Genomic DNA, 14,067 nt, shown 5'->3' with positions numbered 1-14,067 from the left:
GCCCTGTCTCTAACACCGGTCTGTCACGTCCACCATTGAAGTAAATAAAGCCCTTGTTAACTTTTTGAGAATTTATGGCATATTCAATAAAACTAGTGTAGGTAACTTTCTCTATTAAGACATTTTATTCTTCATTGTTTATTACTACAGCTATCTGGGCCCCCAGAGACCTTTGAAATGTCAAAAGCCTCTAGTAAATTAACACGCATAAGACAAGGCACCCATTAATAACCCATACCTTTAATGATTCTAAGGTTGTGTTAAACCATTCCTGCACCAATGTGCATAAATACAAGTACAGCGTCATATGTTGGTGGATGCGCGACCAACAGCAATTCTACTGAAAGAAATCTGCAGGGAAACACTGAGTACACCTACACACATCTGCCTGTCTCTTACATTTACTTTCATTTTCAAATGAGTATTTTTCTGAAGCACATTTGGCTGCTGTTCAGGCAATCTCATTTTTGGACTGGCTTTAGTGGTTTTGCCATCAACTCATCTACCTGCACCAACAGAGGCAGCCTGCACATAACGCAAGAGACTACAAAACATAACAGGCCTTAAACGGCTGATACTGACTGTGTGTGTTATATGTGCGTTATCTACGTGCATTTCCATCTGCGGGTTGCCACTTGCCACCCAAACCCCACACACGCACACATATGCACAGACACACACACCATCCATTTTGGGCAAGTGTATAGAGGAAAATCAACAGGAGTAGAAACAAAATGTTGTCTTTTTCTTTTCTCCTCCTTTATTCATTCAAAAAGTTCCCAAGAGAAGTCTGAAGAGTCTAGAGGATTCAGTTTCAGTCACTATTACTCCAAAACAAAAATGGAAATTCTTTAGCCAAAGAAACATACAGAAGAAGAAGGCAAACTTCTTACTCATCCACACCTCCTGTGACATCTACCCAACCACTGCTGCTGCCAGTCAGCCAGACGGTCACATTTGTGCCCGCACAAATCAAATGAAGCACTGACTGTGACTTTTTCACAGTCGGCCGCTGCCAGAAATCCCACTTGTCACATGGTGAAACTGCTCCGTATGCAAACACAGGACAGGCGCACACAGACACAAAACACAACAGAGCAGCTGCAAAGCAGTGGGCTGCGGTGCTAGCTGCGCTCTGCCAAACGAGGGAGAGTAGAGAGTGTCTGCTGAAGGTTAATGGACAGCTTAGTGGAGGTCAATGACACTGCAGCTGCATTACTGCTCGACAGGACAGCAGCATTCCCACACTGGGGGATCAGTAGACTATAAAGAGGACACAAACTGTGTCATGCACAACACTGTCATTGTATTTTATTACTACTCTTAATTACAAATCATATGATAGTGAAACATTTCAGGGTGTCTGCTGTAATATATCTCAGCTTTCTCAGATTACAAAGACTATAATGGCACAAAAAATGACCACGATCCAAGTGCGCTTATACTTGAACTTGAGTGACTAATCTTCATTTAATTTGTGGTCTACTGTAAAAAGTGATTTTTAAAAAATGAGTGATGGCAGGCTAACACCGAGGCATAAATGCACGCCAGCTCTGTGGGCCCTGTCAGGAGTACAAAATATAGCAGTACAGTTCTTTCTCCTGGCTCTCCTCATCAGTCGACACCTCATCTCTTCATTCTTCCTCACATCAACCCCCCCCCCTTTAATCCTTCCATCCTCCTAATGGATCCTCTACTTCGGTTAATGTTTTGCAAAAAACAAAAGAAATATGCTTGAGAAATCCATTTGCGGAAAAAGAAAGTGTTTTTCTCACAATCTAAATTGTCCTTGAAGTAGAGTGGGAACAAACTGTCCTGCTATGAGCACAACAAAAGTTGATCAAACAAAACTTTACTTCCCTTAAAAAATATTTATATATTTTTTTTCATATATCTGTTTTTATATATACTAAGCTAAACTTTGAATTTGGAAACATCCACATGTTCAAATGGCTGATTACTTTAGATGTTTGTAGCAGGTATGTCTCGATTCCTCACCATCTCAATAACTCATTCCTGCACTGTAAAGACACCTTTAAACTGGGCAACACTGATCATTTAATATCCATAACCACACTGTGCAAGATCAGTCTAATAAAAGTCTGGTCTTAATCTGTGTCAGACTATATGATGTCAGTTTGAGACAATCACTACTTCATTTCATCCACCTGTTTGAAAAATGCATTTCTGCAAAGTTTTCCACTTTTCTTGTCAAAGTTTTTTTTTTTTTTTAAATTACCTCCACCATTATGTTTGTGTCCCCCTAAGCTTTATTCAAAATCACATACACCCAAAATATATAGCCAGTGTATTCTGCATAATTTCATGTTGTATTGTGAATTGCCTGTTTGTAGATCTGGATCAATTGGTCTTAAATTTCTGACACTAAGTGCCTTTGCAGGGTGTCTCTGGTTGGAGAAGCTACGAAATGGCCATCAATGAATATGATGCACTGTACAATCTAGGATCACAAAATTGGACTGGCAGCCATAGATTTTGCCATGTTTCTGTCACAACTGTCAATTTATACCTCAGTCAGCCAGAGAAAGCTGCATGCAGCGCTGCTTTCCTCTTATTTTCACAAAGGTTAACCATCATGTAACAGATCAAACACAGAGTGGATTCCCCTAAAGCTATACAAACTCAATATATACATAAACAAAGTTGGTCTATCACTTTCTGTCCCTATATGTGCTAAAAGATGACAGTGATCTTCTAATTAATTGCAGCAGAAGTGAAAGGAACAATATGTTCTACTGAGGTGTGAGATGCCCTGAAAATTAGTCTGACAGGGAGGTTGATCATAAATAAGCCTCAAATATTTAAAAAAAAATCTTTTTTTCCTCTCAGGTAACAACTAAACATATTAATCTCCAAATCTGTTCCTACTCTCCCCCGATACATATCATATAAGCCTTTAGCCTTATCAATATTTCCACAGCCAGTTAGTTTTCTCCCCTCACACTACTTCACATTTAATAGCCACACTCCATTAGCAAGTGTACATATTGCCACAGGGTGAAATCCTTTCAAAAAGCAGAAAAGCCATTTAATTTCTTCCTTTTTCCTTCAGGCTCGGACACCAAGTGCTCTTTAAACAAATGAAATAACACAGCATTATTACTGGAATAATAGGAGGTTAAACCGGATATGTTTCTGCAGCCAGGGGCAAACAGGAGCCTCCTGCTCAAACAGTGAGAGGAGGAGATGGGGCTATGCAAAAAGGCTAAAGATTGCTCTTGGTTTGAGGATTTTTATTCGCCTGCTTTTAATTTCCACACTGGTTAATAACAGTGGAAACAGTTTATGTGATGTGGTGGTAAGTAAAGGCCATCGGTGAGCATTACTGAGCTCTGAGTGCAAGGGGGAAAGTTGTTGCTCGTCTTTGTCAGGTAAAGAAGAGCATGGGTCAATCATGCCTGCTGGAGGGGAGAAAAAAACAAATAAGTTGGTGCACGCTGGTGAGCAGGAGAAGGGCACAAGGGACACTACTGGAGTGAAGTTTTATTATTAGGTGCCTCTGCCAAGTTTATGGAATACAACGTAGGCTCTGAGTCTCAGTGTGTGTATGTGTGTGCCAGGCAGGGAATAGATTTTTCAGCCTGATCCGTCCTATCTATTTCTCCACTGGATCATACCACACACAGGACAGAGAAGGCAGTCAAGTGTTATGACACTTAAGAAGATATGACTGGTTTTGACACCATGCCCTATTTTTACTTTAATCCAAACCTTGGATTTAACCCTGGGATAATTCAAGCTGCACGAGGCTCTAAGATCTAGAAATCTCTTGAAATTCTTGGAAGGTGGAGCCCAGATTACTTCAGATATGGATTTTAAGTTCAAGTCAAACTACCACCTACAGATTTCTTTAAAATCATCTGGAGAGAAATTGCCTCAGTGTATTCACCGAGTGTGCTGACCATGACCATGTTGGACAGTAAAGTGCAAGCTTAGATTTCAAGAGCACACAAAGAAAGTTGGCAAACAAATATTGAGACTGTCTCTTGAACCCAGGGAAAACACTTATTTTATAGGAGCTTCAGGGTTTCAAAGAGGTGAAAGGAAGATACAAAGACTGTATTTAGCAGTCTTTTTGAAAAAAAGATCATACTAAGCACACACAGGGTTTCTGCAGGGATTTACCTTTTTAATAATCTTTAAATGTCACACAATTTAAGACTTGAAAAGTATGATCGACCAGGCCTGGCTTAGAATCATTTTTATGTTACATTTTTTTAAGTATAGAGCATACATTTCTAATGACATATTTAAATATGACCTGAACATTTATTTAGTTTCTTGTAGAGAATTACATGAGAAGTCTCTCACACATGTACAATAAGACTGAGCTCAAGCCAGGGGGTAATTAGTTTACCTTAGCATAAAGACTGCAAGCAGAGCAGGGGGACATGTATGGATCTTTCCAAAGTCCCAAAATCTGACTGCTGGTATCTCTAAAGCTTTAACACTGTATCTTCCAAGTCATCCAGCTATTCCCTTAGAGTAAGATCTTTGAAATAGTGTAAAGCTTTTTTTTTATAGTATCCTACACCCTTATTTCTTCCCCATTTCTCTTTTTTTTTTTTTTGTTATGGCTTTCTGCTTTTTGTGTTTTTTTCTTGCGTCTCTGCCAAACACACTATTTCCACCTCTGCTCCATCCATTTTTTTTTTCTCTGCAGGGAAGCAGAGGTAGTCCGGCTGTAATTTATACAGACCGCAGGTCAGCTGAGTTCATTCTGGCTTTTCTGTACATACATACTGCATATAAACATACCAAATGTAAATATGTAATTATACACACACAACCGCTACTCATGCATGCACTCACTCCACGTTCATGTTAACACACAAGCCACACAAACAAACCATTAATGGGCCACTATCTATTGTACATTAGCTAAAACATCCAAACACACACAGTCAGTTTAAGTTCTACGGTGCCCCTCTCCTCCCCCGTGTTTGGCTGCCCACACTGCAGCCACTGCAACTTCATACAACGGTACGAGCCTTCACTTCAGCAGAGTACCAAACAAAGCAGCAGTTAATGGTTAAAGCGCCCAGTTGGTAACCTCCCACCACCAAAAAACACAAACAGGCACACTTACACACACCTTTAATGACATCTTTTCTGTGGCACATTAGCTATTGTGCGGTAATTAATGGGAGAGTCATGGCATTCAAAAAGCCAGTCTTCTCTCTGCAGACTGGGAGCTGTACACCACAACAATGGCTTAATGAGTAAACACACTGCGTGTCTCATGAATAAATTATTGGTGCCTCGCAATTAATTTTCCCTACTGAAGTCTGAAAAAAGCCGTTACCAGTCTTCATAAATCAAAAAGGGAGGGTGGAAGGGAGCGAGCATATGACAGCAACTTTGTGTGTGTGTGTGTGTGTGCGTGTGTGTTTGTTGTGTTTATTATTTGTGTGATTTTATCTGTGCGCGCATTTGATTAATCCCTGCTTTCCTGTGCAGGTTTATGTATGAGATTACATATGTTTCAGTCTTGTAGTCCAAGTATTTTGAAGTGTTTTTGAGCGTTTTTATGTTTCACACAGATTTTTGTTTGCTCTGTTGGCGCCTGAATGGTACTGTATAAGTACCGTAAGTGTGTCTGTACATAAAACTTACTGAAAGGAGTTTCCACGTAATTGGACGGACCTGTCGTGGAATTCCAGACCAGCTGAGTTTCCGTAGCTCATCTGTAAATGAAGAAAATGGAGAGGGTGCGTTTTAGAGTCATCACTGAGCTTTTTCATACAGATATCCAAAAATATGTTTGCGGTTATTTAGAAGCAATGATAATGTTTCAGATATATGTAGTTAATCAACTTTGTCTGTTCAGTTTGTTTTGTACTAAGCAGCAAAGTTTAGTTTCATTTTTAACTTGATAATTACTGACGTTAGACTAAGGTCCTAAAACTGAATAAAACAGGCACTGACTAAAACCGTTTCAGCTGAAAACACATTTTATTAAAAACTATTCATTTCTTGAGAATCAAAAATGGCTTTTCCAGTTTTCCCCCGTGATGTGTATTTAGTACTAACTAGCTAGTCCATCGTGTTTTACTAGCTATGAGTTGATGACAGGATAAGCAATAAAATGTTTTGATAAATTTTTCTTGACTTAACTTGGTTCACATGGGACAAGTGTCCCCTCTGTTTTCAGCAGATCCAAATACTGAATTCATGATCTATCAAATACAAACTGAATGCAATGAAATGAATAAATTTACAGTGATATAAAGTCACCTCAATAACTATTAACTATTAACTATTACCTTATTATTGGATAGGTAAGTAATTCTTCGATAGCTGAATCAAACCTTCAATCTTCAAACCAGTCAGCAAATCAAGTTGCTGCACATTACACACACACACACACACACACACACACACACACACACACACACACACACACACACACACACACACACACACACACACACACACGAAGAAGGGATCGACGTTGACTCAAGACAAAGCGCTTTGTCTTGTATTTAGCAATCTGTGTCTCCTATTTCATCCTACTTCCAGTCAATCAAATATAACAACCAGTAAAGGTGTCGGCTCTAATTTCTTTGTGTCAGCATGAGATCATCTTCACAAACTGAGCTAAAGCTTTCTTTGCAGCATCTTTGCTTCTGCTCAGGACCTTACTCATGATACATCAATCCAATATCTCAGATCTTCTTTTGAGCCATGATGTAATGTCACAGAAGTTCATAAAACATTTCACACCATGTGCATAGCTCCTGGGTTGCATAGTCTACCAGTACTAGGCAGCTTAGAATGTTTAAGATATACATGCATGGTTTTCAGCATAGTTTCTTAAGAAGCAGTCTGTTCCGTGGATGAGTTCTCACCACATTAACTCATCCATTATTTACATTCTCCCTCTGCCCCAGTGCTGCAAGACTACAACCCCCCCACCACTCAATTTACTATTCAACAAGATGACTTGTCACAGACGAACTTGGGATAAACATAGAAACACAAAGGAAATCTCTTCACTTGTAATTGCACTGCCACAGTTTTACCTGCAATCCAAGCGTGAAGAGAAGAGAGGAAATTGATTTCTGGGCAAATGAAATGGCACTGTCTTAACATACATTTCTGAGGAAAAAAATAAATAAAAAAAAACAAATATACCTAATAAATAAGCCAAATTCTTCCTCAGCTCTTATTTAAGATAGAGGCTAGAAATTCATACGCCTTTCGCACAGAGTGAACAGTATTGATTAGGACTGCCAAATGACTCTGCCTTGCCTGTTCTTCAAGGAAAATGCAATGGAGAGTCAGTGACAGAGAGCAGAATAGGAAATAGCAATCAGCTAAACAGCAAAGGGCTAAGTCCATTGGCTAAATTGAGTGAAACGCATTAGAGCTTGTTCAGCTGATGTGAGTGGCTATTTATTCACTGTAGTTCCTGTGCATCCGCTGCTTAAAATTTCTCTCTTACCTTGTCCCCAATGACTTTAATTATAAAGAAATTCAATACAGTGATCTAGTGCTCAGCATTTGAGGCCTTGGAGGTAATCGGCACCCGCGTGACAAAGGTTCGATTAACCCAAGGCTACCTGTGCCGCAGTATGAACCTTAATCCAGTTGTTTAAAAAAAAATCTCAAAATGACATAGAGCATAAATGTTGCTCTGCAAAGGTGCTGCATGTTTTCTATAGATTGACTCTACCTTTTCACTCTACTCAGAACCAGAACAAGAGAAAATTTAAAAAAATGGTGCTCCCACCTCTATAGCCTGCTCCTGATTTCTTTCAACAAAGAAGAATGCATGAAATAAATAATTTTATCAGGGGAAAATTTATCATGTAACACAACTAATGTAATACTGTTGCCCGGATGAGAGAGCAACCCTGTGTCTGCGCAGTACCACCATGGTTTGTATACACAGTATATCCTTTTACATGCTCATAAAAGCCTCAGGAAATTCAGGAGCTCCATCCGCATACGTGTTTGTGTGTGTTTATCCAAATGCACCACAGGTACGTGCAACTACCTTTTACACATGTGAAGCGGGACGGTCACAGTGAAGTTTACGTAGGAACCATTCACAAGAAAGTCCTAATATTTAAAGATGAGACAGTTGTCCTACAATATCTGTATCTCTGTATTCATTACATCCGTAACAGTTGATCAAGGTTGTCTCTCCTTTAGCCTCGCAACCTTTGAACCTTCAATTGCACTGTCAGACAAAGAAATGAGTCCATGAATCTTGCAGTCTGGGGCTTAATTAAACTATGTTATATTCCCCCAACTGGCATTAATCTCACTGTGGGGAGTATAGAGGAGGGGTGAAGGGGCGTGAGGCACAGGTTGGCTAATGCATCCTGATATTCCAGTGTATCACCACAAAGCCCTGTGCCTTAAGGACAAACATTCTGCAGGAACAGCTTGTGTAGGTGTGTAGAAAGGGCAGGGGGCAAATATTTACTTGGCACCGTGTGGCCAGCAGAACAAGCAGATGTGGCTGTTAAAGCCATACATCATACGCTGAAAAGCGCAGTCACAGCCTCTGCTCCTGTAAATCGCTGTCTTCCAAACACTCTCCAGCAGAGGCGAACCACTGCTGAATCCAAATCACAGTTACCCCAACTCAGATGACTTATAGATCCTCAGCCTGACTGGCAGAGTATTGATGCACTGCACTGGTAGAGTACATACAAGGACAGTGGTATTTTCTACTAGAATGAATAATTGGACATATTCTTCCGGTTTCTAACATTTTAATTAATGCTAAATGACCCGTATAAGGAAACATATGTGTCATTTAACCGAGAAACAGATTCTGTGGTGATGTTTTATTCTGATGCAAATACAGCCTCATAGGAAACGTGTCTGTAACCCTGTTTCCGAAGTGCTTATTGTATAGCTGCTCCAGTCACAGCTCCAATTCCTGAGAATAATACTTTCCCACACCGGGCAAAGACACAGAGGGCGACATGAGCAAATTTGACATACAGGCTAAATTGCAGATGTCATTTCATTAGTGTGAGGATAGCTCATCTCTCAGAAAACATATCTGACTCTCTAGGGCATCTCTTGTGCATTATGAATGAGACAGCCAAGCCCTCACTGCACTGGAATAAATTAAAGACATTTCATGACATTTTGAAAATTAATCTGTTGTTTTTGCTCAGCGGGCACTTGTCACAATGTGGACAAAAAAGTTTCTTCAACTGGCCCAGAGGCGGAAAGGGACTAGCTGTCCCTGTCAGTTTCCATGAGCTAAGGTAACAATGCAAACAAGCCATTTTTAGCTGACAAATTGTCACTCCCCCCTACACATAGTAATTTAAAGTCAATTCACTCCATAGGTAATCGTTTTAAAGTATACATATAGAAGTGCAAGCGGGGGTGAGTGAAAACACAATTTGCCTTTTGGGAGTAACAAAATATCACATTATTATATACATGCTTTGGAATTAGTGCGATCAGTATTGTGAGTGTTTATCATGCTGGCAGGTACAGGCCTCAGGGGACTGGTCTGGAAAGGGAGGCTCAGAGCTGGAGGAAGCTATATTCCTCACAGGAATGAAAAACACCTGTAACGTCGGCAATGTGCAACTCAAGGACAACTGCTGCTAGTCTTTCCTCTGTGAGTCTACTGTATTCCATTATGCATGAACTTACAGGGTGCACTTTGTCTTGGCTGGAGTTAAGCTAAGGACCACAGGGGGTGATTAGGACACCGTGTACCTTCTGTTGAACACCCACAACAGCTGCTCTGATGTGGGACCCTCAGTGCTAATGAATGCTCAATGACTCTTGAAACATTCGGAGGGCAACATTTAAGTAAATATCATGTTTTTATTTCATTAAAACAAAGATAAAAAGTATTATAAAACTGCAGCTTTTAAGTAGTAACATACAGTGAACACATCACAGGGTTTCCCAATGTACTCACACGTGTAACCTGCCAAAAGCAGATCCAGTGAAGGGGATGAGGTTGGGCACCTTGATAAAGGCCACCTTTATTCTAAAATACTGTCCTGAGAGAGGAGTGAATGTGTCTTATTCACCTCTGTGACCTAGATTGTCTCAGCATACATGTGGTTGTTAACCACTTACATGTGGGTCACAGAACCATTTCTTTAACATTTTGGCTACATAATGCTTTTCTGGCCTCAAGAAAGAGCTTTTCTGAAACCAAATTCCCAGGGTTTCTTCCACAGGTACAGGTACACCTCGTTCAAAATCACATTGCCATTCATAGTAACACACTTAAACTCTAGTCACTACACAGATTTGAATGAATGTAAGATGAGAAGCTCGAAACAGCTAGTTCTGACATTTTTCTCATAACAGCAGGACAGAGTTCACAGCTGTATTGATGGATATTATGGATTAGAGCTGAGACTAGCAATTATTTTCTCTACCAATAAATCTGTTAATTATTTTTCATTAATCACTTAATTGTTCTGTCTATAAAATACCAAAAAACATCAAGAAATGCCAGTTATGATAACCACAGCCCAAGGTGATGTACTTCATCTAATATTAAAAATCCTAAAATAGTACATTTATTATTGTATATGACAAATAATGGCTACAAATCCCTATATGTGAGAAGAAACAAATATTGAAAAGTAATAATAAAATAATACATTGAACATAAATAAATAGTTGCTGATTAATTTTTTGTCAATCGACTAATCAACTACTTATCTAGTCCTTCAGGAGAAGAAATGCCAGAGGTGTTGTTAGGACATCGGCTTTTTACTGGATCAAGAATTGGATTGAGGTTCTTAACTTGATTATACACAAAAGGCAAGGATACAGTCAAGTGCAGCCACTGGAATCATGCATGCATTATTAAAGAACTGTTTACCTCCTGATTCAACAAGACAAGATGCCAGAGCCAAAATGAGACAAACATAAAAACACAGAGGAGAAGTGGACAGAAAATAATGGCACTCTAGGAGCTGGGGCTCTTATTCTACACGACCAAGGAATATGAATGAAAAAAATCAAATGCAGTATGTATGAGAGAGTCTGTGCATATAAGTTGTTGTAAGTGTGCATGTGCGAGTGTGTACCTGCACCTCGTCCATGTCCACCTGTCTACCTGCCTGTCAGTCAGTCTACCTGCCTGTATGCATGGTTCTGTGTGAAGGCCAGTATGAAGAAGAGAAGACAGAGAGATGGGAAGAAGTGCTGTCAGTCAGTGCTGGCTGAGCAGGGAGCTGATGGGAGCAGGAAAGAGAACAGTTGGCGGGCCGGAGCCATGCACTATTCAGGTATCATTCAGACGGAGCGCAAGCACTGGGGCAAAACACCATAACGTTCTCTGCAACACATACTTCTACGCATGTAATTACTGCACACACTGCCCAAAACTGGGGTTCATATTCTGCAACAGGGGTTGCCTTAAGAGAACAGGAATCAACATTGTGCCATTTAGGTTTACACATATGCTATGGTCTAAACTTTAAGAAGCACAACCATTATCAGTTGAATCCAGAGCACACATCTTTGATAAAACTACAATTAGGGAATTAGGGAAATGCCATCCCTTATTGGATACATTGCCCCAGTGTCATCTAAAACTATTTTGACAGTGAGGTCAAAAAAACAATACAATCAGTAGGACACCTCTATCATGCAGTGTATTAAAAAGTTAAGCTCCCCTCCTATAAACCTTGAATGCTGTGAGAGAGTCCTGAGTGATCTAACTCATCTAGAGGACAAAGTGATGACGCCAGGGAGCAGACGGCTCGTAAACTAATGGGACTCTTGTAAAAAGATACTCCCCCCTGGATTATACCTGCTCAGGAGGCCTGATGGATGGCCCAGATGGCTGGGAGAGGACACCGAGCATAGATGAGTGTACAGGTGTGAGAATGTGTGTGTGGGTTCTTTTGTGTGCTATAACAGGCACTTGTATAGTCAATTCCCTGGAGAGTGGCTTGCCTTTAACTGATTTAGATGAATAGGTTCAAAAATATCTGACCTGGTGACACAAAGAAAAGTTTTATGAGGGAACAAATTGCTTGAATTTCAGTTTGGGTTCAGTTTGCAGGTAAAACTTTAATATGCTAAATGAAACCACTGTTTAAATATCACTGCCTTGTAACTTCTTGGCTGTGAGCCTTTTGGTGTGAAGTGTAAAACTATACAAAACTATATACTACCACAATTTAGGTAGCCTTAACAAAACTGCTTTAAAAAAACAACTTCTGGCTATGTTTAATGGGGGTCATGTTCTTCTCAAAATCTAGGTCAATCGATGTAGTTACCGAACCGTAGGGTTAAACCCAAACTTTCCCCACATAAAGCAGCTCTTCCCAGTGGCCAACAGAGAACAGGTGTGAACTGTGAAGGTGTGTTCAGTCAAGCTTCTCTTAGAAAAAAAAAAAAAAAAAAAAGGATGAAAAATTCACATGGAGGACCACATAGTGTAACAGATGAATAAATAAACTAAGCCAGACAACCTGGGAGGCTACTGACACAAAAAACAGCTGGTGGTTTGACCAACCTTATTAAGTCAGGTGTTTTGCCTGGGGACATGCTAGGAGGCAGCACACACATGGAACATTCATGCACATGTAGATACACAACTGGCAGTTGAGTATTTTAAAACAGAATAAAAGGAATAACTCTGAAATAACTATGACTTCGAGATTTTGTATTTCTCACAGAATCCTCCTCTTAAGAGCAGAACAGATACTGAAAACAACCTTGAGTGTATCTTCTCTTTTGCTCTAGCTTCCATCAAATGGACGTTTTTTATGTTTCAAATAAAAGAGAAACTTTCCACAGAGAATTCAGAGGAACCCCTAAGTTTGTAAAACTGCCATATTTCCTAGAAATGTACCTAACTAGACAGTCTAATGCTGCATTATCTCCTTCCTCACTCTCCAAGGCCATGACACACACCTCTGAAATTGTCACATATGGACAGAGCATTCAAACGAGACATTAGGATTGAGTTAAATTGAATTACATAGCCACTTCCCACTTTGATGGCAGCTATTAACTTTGCAAATAGTGCTGATGGTAAGCCTATCATATGGTAGCTGCTGTGTAAAAGGATTGTCGATTGTAGCGCTACAGAGTGTGGGGTGAGCAACCGTGGAAGGAAAGTAGCAGGACTCCTAACCATACTTGCTGCAGTGAGGGTGATGACAGTTGGGAAAAGCTGTGCTGTGGTAGTGGGGGTGTAACAAAGAGCTGCAGCACCACCAAGAGAGGGCAGAGACACAGGGCAATGAAAGAAAGTGTGTGTGTGTGTTCTTATTTGATTTTTTGTTTTTACATTATTACTTAGCCATTTCTCTGTTTGTGTGTATGGTATGGTATGTTATTTATGGAGTCCATGGCCCACAGATGTTCTGTGTATGTTTGTGAACGTGTGGGAGCACATTTGTGAGCTCAACTGTTCCTCATAAAATGACTGCAAAAATACCTAATCAAATGTAGGAAAAGAGAACGAGAGGCAGACAAGGAAAGCAACTGATGAAAAAAGGAAGTAAAAGACAGAGGAAGGACAAATTGCCAGGAAAGTGAAGAGAAGAAAGGACCATTGCCATAGCAACAGCAGTATTTCTACCATCCAGCAATAACTGTTGGTGTCAGATGCCAGCTCTTGGGCTTAAACTCTATTAAAAAGAAAAGAACATGCAGAAACTATGTAAAAATCTGCCACTGTGACTTACAGTCAATCACAGAGCAAGTGGCTGACATAAACTGTACCACACTAAACACAGTGAGTGACAACGGACACTAATAAACTTGAACACATTCTCACAAAATCAACCACATACACAAACACTACCTATTCCTGTACTGTGAACAGAGCTGGCAGAAAAAAAAATATGCTGAACACTCAATGGTGGAAATTTACAGCTACAGAAATGACAGAAAAATATGTCAGACCCGTCATTATGGGCAGACCCCAGGGGGCCAGGAGTGCTCGCCTGCCCAAATCATATTGACATGACTTTTAACTACAAGCTATAAACTTTTCAGTGCCATTAATTTATAGAGTCTGAGGGACCTAACTGGCATATTTGCTTTTCTCTGAACATAAACTGGGCCAGC

At 40.1% G+C, this 14,067-nt stretch overlaps 1 protein-coding gene across 3 annotated transcripts in view; it reads right to left on the bottom strand.

The window, feature by feature from the left end:
• The window catches only part of tbc1d22a (TBC1 domain family, member 22a), a 104,913-nt gene that overhangs the window by 76,922 nt on the left and 13,924 nt on the right, over positions 1 to 14,067 (bottom strand). For all 3 annotated transcript variants that reach the window (XM_026326469.1, XM_026326471.1, XM_026326470.1), the window contains exon 6: positions 5,638 to 5,708. In XM_026326469.1, the coding sequence (XP_026182254.1) occupies positions 5,638 to 5,708 (71 nt within the window). The remainder of the gene's footprint in view (positions 1 to 5,637; positions 5,709 to 14,067) is intronic.

This window comes from Mastacembelus armatus, chromosome 23 (assembly GCF_900324485.2).
Source record: "Mastacembelus armatus chromosome 23, fMasArm1.2, whole genome shotgun sequence".
Classification (NCBI taxonomy): Eukaryota; Metazoa; Chordata; class Actinopteri; order Synbranchiformes; family Mastacembelidae; genus Mastacembelus; species Mastacembelus armatus.
Note: the sequence above shows the minus strand (reverse complement) of the source record. Positions and strands in the feature narration are given on the sequence as shown.